The 14,428-nt window shown below is 41.8% G+C and overlaps 2 protein-coding genes across 10 annotated transcripts; one reads left to right on the forward strand and one right to left on the reverse strand.

The window, feature by feature from the left end:
- Positions 1-696: 696 nt before the first annotated feature.
- Positions 697-9,054, forward strand: LOC105419784 (uncharacterized). 8 transcript variants are annotated; one of them, XM_029845569.1, is made up of 13 exons: positions 697-1,139; positions 1,311-1,391; positions 1,551-1,586; positions 1,692-1,746; positions 4,143-4,202; positions 4,487-4,627; positions 4,700-6,323; positions 6,415-6,510; positions 6,717-6,812; positions 6,904-7,009; positions 7,101-7,147; positions 7,364-7,385; positions 7,991-9,054. In XM_029845569.1, exons 5-13 carry the CDS (start codon positions 4,182-4,184, stop codon positions 8,031-8,033), a joined length of 2,196 nt encoding a protein of 731 aa, XP_029701429.1. In that variant the 5' UTR covers positions 697-1,139; positions 1,311-1,391; positions 1,551-1,586; positions 1,692-1,746; positions 4,143-4,181; the 3' UTR covers positions 8,034-9,054. The 8 variants fall into 8 exon arrangements, 7 of the variants coding, with proteins under 7 accessions (XP_029701429.1, XP_029701427.1, XP_029701426.1 ...); XM_029845566.1 differs by having other exon boundaries at positions 698-870; positions 1,072-1,139; positions 4,487-6,323; XM_029845564.1 differs by having other exon boundaries at positions 698-1,139; positions 4,487-6,323.
- Positions 9,055-10,175: 1,121 nt separating this feature from the next.
- LOC115251738 (uncharacterized) lies at positions 10,176-12,253 on the reverse strand. Of its 2 annotated transcripts, none has more exons than XM_029845165.1 (5): positions 12,214-12,253; positions 11,452-12,043; positions 10,848-11,068; positions 10,649-10,760; positions 10,176-10,497 (listed from the first exon to the last, which is right to left on the reverse strand). In XM_029845165.1, exons 2-4 carry the CDS (start codon positions 11,894-11,896, stop codon positions 10,665-10,667), a joined length of 762 nt encoding a protein of 253 aa, XP_029701025.1. In that variant the 5' UTR covers positions 11,897-12,043; positions 12,214-12,253; the 3' UTR covers positions 10,176-10,497; positions 10,649-10,664. The 2 variants fall into 2 exon arrangements, with proteins under 2 accessions (XP_029701025.1, XP_029701024.1); XM_029845164.1 differs by having other exon boundaries at positions 10,633-10,760; positions 12,214-12,248.
- Between the last annotated feature and the right edge of the window lie 2,175 nt (positions 12,254-14,428).

Consider the following 14,428-nt stretch of genomic DNA (forward strand, 5'->3'; position numbering starts at 1 on the left):
AGCAAAAGTCCACGCACTTGTCTGTAATGGCCTGCTTAGCGCGAAGAGGGGCGGTCTTTGGGATAAATGATAATATAGATGTTTGATGATCATCAATTTTGCGAGTACAGTTGTTTAAGTGCCTGCTCAGCGTCGAGGTGCCAGTCTTTTTGCTCTCATATGAAAGCAAAGCACCACATTGACCACATTCAGCGAAGCCAACAGAAGCTTCTGTATCATTTTTTACGATCAATTTGAAGCTTTTCCACACTTCAGTCTTACCAGCGGTGCGTGTTTGCCTTTTCAGTTCTCCTGTCTTAAGTTTATCCTTGACCTCTTGCTGCTCCATATCTGGGATGGTCAAAATAGATGTAAACTTGCGGATGCGGAGGGAAGATTACATTCACGACATACTAACGTTTTGGCAAAACGTATGCAAAGCGGCTTTGCGCACGTTTCCCAAAGCGTGCTCTGGCTCTACACTTCCTGTTTAGTAGTAGTTATATAGCAATTACCTTACAGCGCCTTCTCTGTTTTATCCAAATTATTTATTTATAATAAGTATTCCTTAGTTTAGTATCCACACATCGTTTTAGTGTATATTTTTATAAACAAATATTTATTAAAAAAAAGTCAGCGAGAGAGAAGCCCGGCCCGACCCGACCCGAACGTAATGATTGACATTTTACGCATTTTAAGCCCGACCCGAATTTCGGGCTCGGTCTTAAGATCTTACCTCTAAGGTGGATTTACCCCACCCCCACCCCCACCCCCATCGAAGCTCCTTGGCTCCTGCCTAACATATATTTACCCAAACATCATAGCTATGGGCTTTCCTATTATATTTTTAACGAAGGTGGATTACTGGTGATGAGTGAAGAGAAGGAATTGGTATGTATTTGTTTACTCCAAGGTTTCTGCTCATTCTGTTTATTGGTTGTATTACTTATTACTAAGCTATTTTTCTATCAAGCTATCCAGTAATTTAACAGTTGGGTTTAACTTAAATAAAATAATTTAAATGAACTCATTTAGTCCTTATCTTGCAAACTGGCCAGACACCTGCAAACTAACACATTCTCTTAACACAAGGAGGAAGTGGCAATGTGCCAGCCACCACATTAAAAAAAAACGCAAAAGCCAAGCTTCAGACATGGATGGTAAGTATTAATCTATTGATCTCATTTTATTTATTGCCAGGAAAAGTATTTGCAGATTCATTTTTTCATTTAAGCTTTTAATCTCACTTTAGCATTGTATCAGAGAAATCAGTGATTGGCGATCAAATACTATGAGTGAAAATACACTATGATTGTTTTTTTTTTTTATAGAGGAAGTAGACATCTCTAATGAGCAGGCTTCAACTGCCGAAGTCATGGTGTTCGATGTTGCCAAAAGATCGACTGAAACAGGTAAGCTTCTGTCTACTTGTTGTCTGTTGTACAGTTTTTCTGCTTTACATCTGCATTTTTCCCTGTATTTTCTGAATATTTCACATGTCGTGTATGTTATTTTTCAATATCAAGTGTAGCTAATCTAATAAATAAAAAAAATATCCACTAATTCCACAGAGCCATTAGATCCCTCAAAGGACACAGAGAAAACAGGTAAAGATTATGCTAACTGCCCTGTAGTTTTCACTTCTACTTTGGTTTCTTGTTTAGAAGGATTTATAACAAAATTATTAAATACTATAATATTACCAAACTCAGATGTGCCCAAGAAAAAGAAATCTAAACACCTGTCTGCTTATCCTCCTCTGCACAGGTAAAGTTGACATTTAGATTTCATTAATATTGAAATTACTCAATCATGATGTCTGTGTAGATTCTCAATCATCCAGGTCATTGTATCCAAGGTAGTTTTCTATGTCAACTGGACTGGGTTTCTTCTCTTGAAGATGTTTCACCTTCTATCCAGAAGGCTTCTTCAGTTCTGAAATCGCTGGGGAGAGAGCTTGAAAATATATAGCCCCTGTGGACCATCTGCATGCTAATGATCTGGATGGTCACCTGAGAGTCGTTAGCAGGGTCGTTGGTCGGGTCGTTCACCTAGTTTCTGTTGAGGTGTCTCCCCTTTGTCTGCTGGATCACATGGTCGTGAGTCACTGGGTCTCCTGGAATGGTGTGAATGTTTGTTTTGCTGTTGGAAGGAGTGGAGGACTGCATTGTATGTGGGTGACAGGAAGTGCCTCAGGCCACCACCTCTGTTTAAGGATGGTTTTTCCAATTTGACATGGATAGCTTCCTTGACCAGGGGGGTCAAGGAAGCCAAACCAGCGGTCTTCTCTGGCCAGTACCCGTACTGGGCTGTCCTGGAAGGAGCGCCCACTCTCCTTTAGGTGTAAGTGGACTGCTGAGTCCTGACCTGAAGAGGTGGCGCGTCTGTGTTGTGCCATTCTTCTGTGGAGAGGTTGTTTGGTTTCCCCAATGTTCCTCACGTTCCTCCTGGTGCTGTACAGCATAAACAACATGACTTTGTTTGGGTCTTGGTGTCTTGTCCTTCAGGTGGACCAGCCTCTGTCTGAGAGTGTTGCTGGGTTTGACCTGAACCGGCGTGTCGTGTTTCTGGAGGATCCTCCTAAACTTCTCAGAGACTCCGGACAGGTAGGGGATGGAAACGCTGCGGCGTTTGTTTCTCTCCTCCTCTCCTTTGCTGGGGTCTCGTTTTCTTGAGGTTTTGGTGAAGGCCCAGTCTGGGTAGCCACATGTTTTGAGAGCTGTCTTAATGTGGTCCTGTTCCTTCTTCCTGCCTTGGGATGTGGTGGGTATTTCTCTGGCCCGGTGTTGGAGAGTTCTGATCACTCCCAGCTTGTGTTCCAGTGGGTGGTGAGAGTCAAACTGAAGGTACTGGTCGGTATGTGTAGGTTTCCTGTAGACTTCAATGGTGAGGTTTCTGTCCTCAGTGATCTTGACTGCGCAGTCCAGAAAGGCCAGACTGTTTCCTTTTACATCTTCCCGGGTGAATTTTACATGCTGGTCTGTTTTGTTGAGGTGATCGGAGAACGCTTCCACTTCTTGTGTTTGAATTTTGACCCAGGTGTCGTCCACATACCTGAACCAGTGGGAGAAGATGGAATCCCAGGCCCTGACATCCTTCACAGGAACTGCACCAAGCCACTGGTTCAGGTATGTGGACGACACCTGGGTCAAAATTCAAACACAAGAAGTGGAAGCGTTCTCCGATCACCTCAACAAAACAGACCAGCATGTAAAATTCACCCGGGAAGATGTAAAAGGAAACAGTCTGGCCTTTCTGGACTGCGCAGTCAAGATCACTGAGGACAGAAACCTCACCATTGAAGTCTACAGGAAACCTACACATACCGACCAGTACCTTCAGTTTGACTCTCACCACCCACTGGAACACAAGCTGGGAGTGATCAGAACTCTCCAACACCGGGCCAGAGAAATACCCACCACATCCCAAGGCAGGAAGAAGGAACAGGACCACATTAAGACAGCTCTCAAAACATGTGGCTACCCAGACTGGGCCTTCACCAAAACCTCAAGAAAACGAGACCCCAGCAAAGGAGAGGAGGAGAGAAACAAACGCCGCAGCGTTTCCATCCCCTACCTGTCCGGAGTCTCTGAGAAGTTTAGGAGGATCCTCCAGAAACACGACACGCCGGTTCAGGTCAAACCCAGCAACACTCTCAGACAGAGGCTGGTCCACCTGAAGGACAAGACACCAAGACCCAAACAAAGTCATGTTGTTTATGCTGTACAGCACCAGGAGGAACGTGAGGAACTGTACATTGGTGAAACCAAACAACCTCTCCACAGAAGAATGGCACAACACAGACGCGCCACTTCGTCAGGTCAAGATTCAGCAGGTCCACCTACACCTAAAGGAGAGTGGGCACTCCTTCGAGGACAGCCAAGTAAGGATACTGGCCAGAGAAGACCGCTGGTTTGAAAGGGGGGTCAAGGAAGCTATCCATGTCAAATTGGAAAAACCGTCCTTAAACAGAGGTGGTGGCCTGAGGCACTTCCTGTCACCCACATACAATGCAGTCCTCCACTCCTTCCAACAGCAAAACAAACATTCACACCATTCCAGGAGACCCAGTGACTGAACCACCATGGGATCCAGCAGACAAAGGGGAGACACTTCTTAGGCCAAGAAGAATTTAATCATCTTAAACATTTAATTTTTTTTAGGTGTGCAAAGGTTGATTTAATTTCTATACTGGTGATAAGATGAGTGAAGAGAAGGAATTGGTATGTATTTGTTTACTCCAAGGTTTCTGCTCATTCTGGTTATTGGTTGTATTACTTATTACCAAGTTATTTTTCTATCAAGCTATCCAGTAATTTAACAGTTGGGTTTAACTTAAATGTGAAGCTGACCTATGATTTTAAATTGTAAATAGTGTTTAACTGTTGCATAGATGTACTGTAAAGTGTCCTTGGGTGTCTTGAAAGGCGCTTTGAAATAAAATCTATTATTATTATTATATTAAATAAAATAATTTAAATGAACTCATTTAGTCCTTATGTTTCAGAATCCTAGTGTTCCGGATGACTATCTGTCACCATCAGATGAGGACCTGGGCAGCGACTATGTCCCTTCATCATCCACACATTTCTCTGATGATGATGAGGAGGAGGAGCAGGCACCTGAAGATGCACCTGAAGGGGGAAAGGTAACAGTCAAAAGCTGTACGAAAGGACTAAAAAGAAGTTGGGACAAAAGACATTGTCTTTATTGCAAAAAGCCACAGAGTAAACTGGCCAGACACCTGCAAATGAAACACAAGAAGGAAGAGGAAGTGGCCTTTGCAATGTGCCAGCCACCACGTTCTAAAAAAAGAAAAAACCTATTTGAGAAGCTCCGCAATAAAGGAAATTATTTTCACAATATTGTGGCCCTCAAAGAACAAAAGGGTGAGATTGTTACTTACCGGCAACCTTCCAAAGACCTAAACCCGGAGGCACAGGATTATCTGCCATGTAACATTTGTTACGCCTTTTTCTTAAAAGATCTTCTTTGGAAACATGAAAAATCATGCAGAATTAAAAATGCTGTGGGAAAAAATGAACCATCGAAAAGGAGGATTCAAGCTTCGGCTTCAGCTCTTCTGCTCGGCAAAGGCCAGTCATCAAAGAGGTGCACTTCAATCATCACCAGAATGAATGTGGATGACGTCTCCTATGCAGTAAAAAATGATACTCTCATTTGTGAATTTGGAGAAAGGCTTCTAGAAAAACATGGAGGTGACCCTTCCAAAGATGCTTATATAAGTCAATGGTTGAGGGAGTTGGGCAGATTCTTGCTTGCTGTGAAGTCCCTTGATCCCAAAATCAAGAGCACTCAAGATGTTTTGGTCCCACCAAAGTTTTCTTTGGCAGTGGCAGCAGCGAAAAAAGCCTCTGGATTTACCAAATCCAAGTATAGATACAACGCACCATCTCTGGCCATTAAACTGGGTTACTCACTGAAGGCAGTGAGTGAAATTCTCATAGGACAATATGTGAAAGATGAAGCAGCTGCTGGAAGAGTGAGGAGCTTTGTGGGCTTGCTTGATGCGGAGTGGGGCCTCTATGTGTCTCGTCGTGCCCGAACCAATTTAGAAGAAGGCAGATGGAACAAAAAAGAAATGATCCCCCTTACTGAGGACGTAATGAAACTCCAAAAAGTGCTGAAAGCAAATGAAAAAGAGGCAAAGGATCAACTTTTGAATGGGCCAAACCCAAATGCTTACCGAACGCTGAGTGAATGTCTCCTATCCCAAATTATTCTTTTTAATAGAAGGAGGCAGGGTGAGGTGGCAAAGATGTTAGTGGCAACGTACAAGGCAGGATCAGTGAAGGAACTGAATAAGGATGTAATGCTATGTCTGTCAAAACTTGAACAGGATTTGAGTCGAGCATTTACTCGCATCGTCATCAGAGGAAAAAGAGGAAGAAAAGTCCCTTTTCTTTTTACAAAGGAAATGACCGAGTCCCTGGACTTTTTGCTTGAAAAGCGGGATGAAAATGGGATTTCGGTCACAAACGAATATATCTTTGCAAGGCAAAATTCAGAACATCATATACGTGGTTCAGATTGCCTGCGTAAATATGCTGGAATGAGTGGGGCAAGCAGGCCAGAAACATTAACATCAACTCAGCTCAGAAAACATGTGGCGACGCTGAGTCAAATCATGAATCTGAAGGAGAACGAACTGGATCAGCTTGCTAAATTCATGGGGCATGATATTCACATTCATCGTGAATATTACCGTCTAACCGAGAACACGCTCCAGCTCGCAAAAATGAGCAAGCTGCTCATGGCAATCGAGCTGGGGACAGACAGTTACAAAGGGAAATCTCTTGATGAGATTGATCTCAGTCTGGAAAGTGAGTATACATGTAAATATATATAATCACTTAACTGCATATTGACATTGTGAAAATACGGACACATAATGACAATTTTGTTTTGTTTCAGTTGCTTCATCTGAACCATCGGGGGATGCCGGAGAAGGTCCCAGCTCTGCTGGGATCTTCAATGATGACTCTTCCCATGAAGCTTCAGACATGGATGGTAAGTATTAATCTATTGATCTTATTTTATTTATTGCTAGGGAAAGAACAGGGGATGGAAGTTTACAAAGGAAAAATCTCTTGATGAGATCGAGCTTAGCCTAGAACGTGAGTGTACATGTAAATATATAAAATCACACTTTTACTTAACTGCATTTTGACATTATGAAAATACGGAAACATAATGACAATTTTGTTTTGTTTCAGTTGCTTCATCTGAACCATCGGGGGATGCCGGAGAAGGTCCCAGCTCTGCTGGGATCTTCAATGATGACTCTTCCCATGAAGCTTCAGACATGGATGGTAAGTATTAATCTATTAATCTCAGGTAAAACAGGTAAAGATAATGCTAACTGCCCTGTAGTTTTCACTTCTACTTTGGTTTCTTGTTTAGAAGGATTTATAACAAAATTATTAAATACTATAATATTACCAAACTCAGATGTGCCCAAGAAAAAGGTGAAGAAATCGAAACGCCTGTCTGCTAATCCTCTGCACAGGTAAAGTTGACATTTAGATTTCATTAATATTGAAATTACTCAATCATGACAAATTTAAAATTAATAATGTTTTAATTTCTATATCACAAAGCCTTCATCAAAGGAAAGGCGGCAAAAAGATAACCGAAGATTCAGATGGTATGACCAAAACTTTCTTAAAAAGACCCGAGCTCTTGTTTGATATGCAATTTTTATTTCTCTTTGCTGTTTGGACTTATTGGAACCCAATAAGTATAAAAACTAAGCATCATCTTTTAACATGATGTAGTTTTAGTCCATACTGTCCATACTGTAAGATTCTAATTGTGTTTTTTGTAGTTCATTCTCATCTAAAATACTTGCTCTTTATTGCAGAAGAAGACAACAGTTCTGCCAGGTAGAGTTGTTCTGGCTCTCCTTTGTCTTGTGGGCATCATTGTTATCTAGATTTTCTTTAGGCATTTGAGACTCCCCAGCAAGCAACAGTGGCAGGAAAAACTCACTTTTACATAGGGCAAACAGGACAGGGAAAAGACAATGAGGAGAGCAATAAATATGTTAAAACTGTTATGTTTGTTACCAAAATACGTAGATCTAAAAAAGAGTCAATGGGGTCAAAAGTCAGGGTGTAACTATGGAGCCAGTGATACCAGCAGATAGGTAAATATAAAAACTACAGAATTTATGGGTTAATGGATGATTCAAGCTCTACAAATCAGATGGTGGGAGAGAGGATATGGTAGAATATGAGAGGGAAGATAGAGGGAGAGAGAAAAGAGGGAGAGGAGAGGGCGAACATGGAAGAGAAAAAGAGGTGACAAGACAGGAGGGGATCAGAGGAGAGAGGACAAGAGAGCAATGAAGGTCTAATCCTATAGACAGAAATCAGTAAAAAAAAAGTGAAACACTTGGATGTACATTAGTAATGTATCTGCTGTTAAGTTGATATACGACATGATATACTAGATTTACAGTAACTACAAAGTTTAATTTCTGTTGCAGCTACAGACATCCGAAAACCATTCCAACGAAGACCTTGGAGTGACAAAGAAAAGGCAGCTGTCTGGAGACAGTTAGGAAAAAGCATAATTTTAAAAAAAGTTCCCAGGAAACAATTGTGTCTTAATGCAATTCAGGTAGAACCAGTTCTCTGTCAAAGAACATGGAAAGATGTAAAATACCATGTTTACAACAGGATTGCGATTGAGAAACGGAAGAATTAAGATCACTTTGATTAATAAGGTCCTGCAGAATTTTTTCTCTTCCCTCTTTTTTTTAAATTAGCAGATAGATTTTTTTTTTTTTACAAGAGATTTTTAAGTTTTATTATGTAACTGTTTTAGTGTTGTTGTTGTTTAGAATTGTTAAATATGTTGAATAAAATAATTTTACTGTTCCTACATATTCTTAAACTTTCTTATATACATGATAAAATAAGAGACTAAGACTCTGACACTTCATAGAAGGTGCCCATTCAATCAATTAAGCACCTGGGCAGCTCTTTCTCTCAGCAAAGATGTGTTCAATAAAATTGGACATACATCTTTGTATTTTACTGGAACAGATTTAAAATTGAAGAAGACACAAATGTAACAGTAAACATTATATTGATGCCAAAAACCCACATTTATAAGTTCAGAACAATGTTATAATTTTAATTATTATGATTAATAAAAATATAATTTTATTAATAAATATTCAAGAAGTAATTAATACCAACACAAAAATTACATGATGTATAATGCTAACAACTAAATATGAATCTTCATATGAAAACAAAAAAATCCACACTTGCATTATTAAAATTTCTTGATATTTAATTGAGTAGAAACAGTGAGGATACACACTTCCGAAATCTACCTAGTAACAAAGGATGGTCCTCACAAGTTGGTCAGGAATTGTTTAGTTTTTTTAACGTTGTGTTTTCTCACATTTGAAGTTACAGTCTGGCTCTATACTCCCATCTTGTGAAACTTTTGTATTTTGCACTATTGTAACATCAGTGGAAAAGGTTGCCCTCACAAATAATGTGGGGAATTGTGCCCTCACAGGTTGATAAAGACAAGTATGTGTGATGCTGCTGGACTAGCAGACTATCCCATAAAAGATGGCTGATCCCACCACAGAGTCATAGAAAGTCCTCAGGAGTGGTCCCTGCACTCCAAATGACCTCAGTCTCCTGAGCAGGAACAGTCTGCTACTGCCCTTCTTGACAAGGGCTTCTGTGTTGTGTGTCCAGTCCAGGTTATTGTTTAAGTCAGGGGTGTCCAAACTACGGCCCGCGGGCCAACTGTGGCCCTTCGTCCATTTTTAATTGGCCCGCAAGACATTTTATAAATAGAATAGAATATGGCCCGTACTTCAACGTTTGCTTGAGTGTATTGGACTTCTTAGTCTTAGCTTCTTAGAGGCTATATACCTAATTTCTTGTAAGTGGCCCAGCCCCTCCTATATTTTTATGTATTTGGCCCTCGGTGAAAAAAGTTTGGACACCCCTGCTCTAGTGCATTCAGTGTATGTTAGTCAAGTCACTTTATTCACAGTACCTCATATAACACACACACACACACACACACACAGACAGGGACAGGAGGAGAATGGACAGACTGGTAAGGAGGACCAGCTCTGTCATGGGATGCCCCCTGGACTCAGTGGAGGTGGTGGGAAACGAGAGGTTGATGGCTAAGCTGTCATCCATGTTGAGCAACACATCCCACCCCCTACAGGACACCCTGACAGCACTGGGCAGCTCCTTCAGTGAGTGGCTGCTCCACCCTCGCTGTGTGAAGGAGAGGTATCGCAGATCTTTCCTGCCGGCTGCTGTCAGACTGCACAACAAACATAATGCCCGCTAGTCTGCAGATGAGTGGACATAAATAAATGTCTAAATTTACCTGTGGACTCACACAATAACTTTACAATTCTCTAATAGCATATTTCAACCATTCTGCACACACTGAATAGTATATATTCTGTCATGTATATTGTATACACTTTCTCTACTATGTACAAGTATACAAAAGGCTGATTATCCATTTATCTTGGATTATTATATATATATATATATATATATATTCTTTTTAATACTTTTTTTCTATTCTTATTTCAATTTTTTCTGTGTGTTTTTGCTGCTATTGCGCTGTAAATTTCCCCATGTGGGACAAATAAAGGAATCTGAATCTGAACAGTTGTTGGAGCAGACATTTTATTTGCAGAGTAGCGCCTTCCGAAAATCTTCTTCTACTGTATCATTTCCCGCATCGTAGGCGGCAGTATATCACAGCATCCCCAAATGGTGTGAGATGGAACAGCAGCGCACCGTGATGTCCAGTATTGAGGCGGTGGCCAACCAGTGAAGTGGATCGTAATGATGTGTAATCCGATGTGCTTTCTTCATAAAATCCATATGTACAATATACTTTCTTGCTTTTATTACTGAATGAGCCACTCTTTACTCTTTCAATTGTCCCTCGGTGGCTGTAAATACGTGTATTTTCTGATTTCAATTTCTGCAAGAATGAAAGACAATGCGTTAATGTTGTTTGAAGACATTGCAGAAGAGAACTGTGTTTGCTTGCAATAAAAAGAAAGGAAAATTTAAAATGGGTAGAACTGAAACATTCCATTTTTATGAATGCGCCAACCTTTTATTTTGCATACCAGCCTGATGTCTGTGTTACTGCATTGGTGGAAAGCCGAAGTAAACGTTGTGATTCGGTAAAACACCTGCAGCTGGGTGGAATTCCTGGGTGTGAATCCCGCTTCTTTCCCACTTGTTTGGTTATGGGGGAAGAGAAAGTTGAGTTTAGACTTACAAGTGCATCCAAGAACATAACTAAGGAGTGAAAGCGAGGTTTACCTGTGCTTGATCCTTTAGGGTGGACAGTAATGACAGCATCTCCTTCAGATCATTGAATGGATCTTCAATGACTTTCTGGTGGCCGGTTTCTATGGGCTGGACCAGGGTTTGGAGGTTGTAGGCGTTGGGTGCTGTCCTCGGGCATAACAATGGATTTGCTCCAGTTAAAAAGTACTCCATGTTGTTGGGGAAGGGTTGAGATGGCAAGTAATGAAAGTTTCCTGCAGAAAATACACAAATATTTGCACTTTTAGAGTTTCTGTGCTCTACATGAAATAAGTAGTCAGGAGCTCCAGTGGGACACGGGGTTACTGGGGCACCACTGGTACTTTCTGATTGGAGTGCAGCTGGGCAGCGAAAGGATTGGACAGTGGGCCATGGCAGGAGAGGTTCCAGGACATGTCTGGAGCACTGCCCTCAAATGTTCTGAGTGCCAGGCCGGAGAGCTTTACTCACGGGGTCACCTCTTCCTTTGTGAATGCATGTGCATGTGTTCTTTGCATGTTCATGTGTGTGTGCACAGAGTGTAAAAACAGTCATCTCCCCTCCCTGGAAACCAAAAAAGGTTCTTCTTCTACATTACAGAGAAATGAAAGGATCTTACCTCCATGCGGCTGTTGTACAACGTACTGCATTCCGGTCACGTTGTAGGGGTTAGAGTAGGGAGCAGGTAGGTACCTGGTGCGCTGGCGAACTTTTCTCTTCACCTCCGAAAGAAGTTCAGGGTGGTCCTTTTTGAAATAAGGCTGGAAGAAGTGGTGAACGCAGTTGGAAGTGACGCGCACAGGTTTGACTTTTCTGAAGCCATAGTGGTGAAGCTGGCGGATAAAACTTAAGAATTTGATGCCTCTAAATTTGCTCAACCCCCTCAAAGTATTAGAGGTGGGAGACAACACCTGGGTCTCTAATAGAGCTTTATCAATGAGGATTCCATTGCCAATATTGTTCCAAATGATGGCAGTGATTTCTGGAGTATTTACCAGAAACCATAGTTTAGCTGGAAAGGTGTAGGGGTTGCTGAAATGTGTGGAGAGTCCACCAGGTTCCATGTTGCTGCTGCAGAGGGAGCTTTCCTATCAAATCACCTGAAGGAGAACTAAAGATTCTGACACACTTAGAGCTGGACGTTTACAGAGACACCTCACTTATCTTCAAAATGCAAATAGTTGGTGATTAAATGTAACATCAGCCCATACCTGTAAAAGATCAGAGACAGGCCACTTTGACAAAGTTCAAAGGAAATTTCTCTTTGAAATATTTTGTGATGTAACAGGTGTATATGCGCGACATCGCTACAGTAGAAACAATTGATGATTGAATGAGGATGATGAGATGATGGATCGGGCCCCAGACAGGTCTTCCTCACCTGTGATGCTGACTGAATCAGTTCTGCAGAGGGAGCGTCCTGCATGAAAAGCCTTAGCACCCTGCCAGCCTTTTCTATGGCAATCTCCCACTAGGCCTCCTCCCATGGTGCCGTCAGCTACAGCGTGACAATATTCCTTATTGCTTCACAATAAAAAAGAATAAATTCTTTCATAGAAATAGGAATATATGTCTCTGTCTATCTTCTTTGTAATAACCTCAAAACAAAGTCTTGATTCAAACGCATCCGTGCTACTCCGCATAAAACAATCAATTAAAAAATAAGAGTGGGAATATAACCCTGTCTGCTAAAACAAATGATCAAAGATGACAACCCCAAAGTAACACATTTCAGCCCATAATCTGTCTTCTTTTAATCCCGTTTGCACAGGATCTTATGTGGAAAGAGTTCAGAATTGTGACACTTGGGGAGTAAAAATAAACTCAGGAAATTCTAGTACAAACAAAATGATAAATAAAATCTTCTTTACTGTATCATTTCCCGTATCTTTGGTGTGAGATGGAACTGCAGCGCACCGTGATGTCCAGTGTTGAGGCGGTGGCCAACCAGTGAAGTGGGCCGTAATGATGTGTAATCCGATGTGCTTTCTTCATAATATCCATATGTACAATATCATCTCTTGCTTTTATTACTGAATGAGCCACTCTTTACTCTTTCAATTGTCCCTCGGTGGCTGTAAATACGTGTTTTTTCTGATTTCAATTTCTGCAAGAATGAAAGACAATGCCTTAATGTTGTTTGAAGACATTGCAGAAGAGAACTGTGTTTGTTTGCAAACAGATTCAAAATTTGAGGTGCTTTTAGACGTGGAAAAATATATAATTATTATAATTGTTTAATAATTGTAAATCACGGTGTGCCGTCATGGACTCTGGTCGATATTCTAATTCATGGTGCATGTTAACAGCAGGAAAACCAGCTGACAATCTTTGAATATTGCACATAAACCTGTCATCTTCAATGCTACCACACACCCGAAGCTTCCTGTTCACAGTGCGCTTTTACAACACAGCTTACTTGTAAAAATATTTTGTAAAAAATAAACTCCGGCATTTGTCAGCACCAAGTGTAAATCGGATCAAATTAAAAACACGCTTCGGTACGGCTAACAGCAGTAGCAGACTGTTCCTGTTCAGAAGACTGAGGTCATTTGGAGTGCAGGGACCACTCCTGAGGACTTTCTATGACTCTGTGGTGGGATCAGCCATCTTTTATGGGATAGTCTGCTAGTCCAGCAGCATCACGGACAGGGACAGGAGGAGAATGGACAGACTGGTAAGGAGGACCAGCTCTGTCCTGGGATGCCCCCTGGACTCAGTGGAGGTGGTGGGAAACGGGAGGTTGATGGCTAAGCTGTCATCCATGTTGAACAACACATCCCACCCCCTACAGGACACCCTGACAGCACTGGGCAGCTCCTTCAGTGAGTGGCTGCTCCACCCTTGTGAGAAGAATTATTGTTATTAGTATTATCTTTAAATGCTATTTTATGTAGATTTTGAGTGTTTGAGGAATGTTGACAGGAAAAGAAGAACATGAGAGTGTTTCGTAAAAGTGCTGAAGCTGCTTACAACCAAGCCCAGCACCCAGATGTATCCTGTTGGTCAAGATTAGAGAAGTTTGTAAAGATGTCAGAAGACAATGAGTTACGAGATCCTGTTTAGACACCCATTCTGTTTGCACCAATAAAAGAGGTGAGCGAGCAGCAGACGAACAGAGTTGACAGAGGAAGCTTGAACTGCTGCTCAGCTCTCCCTTGCAAGGAACTCCTGTTGTTTGCGTGGTTACTCTGAGTCTAGTGAACGAACAGCGCGGGTGATCAAAACTTCACCCTCACAAAATTTGGTCCTTCGAGCCGGATCCCAAGACCTGGAGAGGAGCGCCGTGGGACGACCGAACGCCGAAGTCTGTGCACAGCCGGAGTCAAAAGACGTCCGAATCGAAAGACCTTTCGTCACGAGTTGACGGAAGGCCGGTCTTCGTCCCTCCCAGGGCGACCATTTCCAGTGACGGGAAGAAGGCACCAAAACAACTCAGAGAGAAACCATAGAGACAACGGAGTGAGTATAAGACACAAAAAGCGCTACACGGAATATACCGCGGTATTACCTGCCTGGTCATCAGGAGAGAAGCAGAGGCAAGATACACCCGCCTCCTCGGAGGTAGAAGCTTGGTGTATACTCTCCTGATTAAA

Source organism: Takifugu rubripes, chromosome 12 (assembly GCF_901000725.2).
Source record: "Takifugu rubripes chromosome 12, fTakRub1.2, whole genome shotgun sequence".
NCBI classification, from domain to species: domain Eukaryota; kingdom Metazoa; phylum Chordata; class Actinopteri; order Tetraodontiformes; family Tetraodontidae; genus Takifugu; species Takifugu rubripes.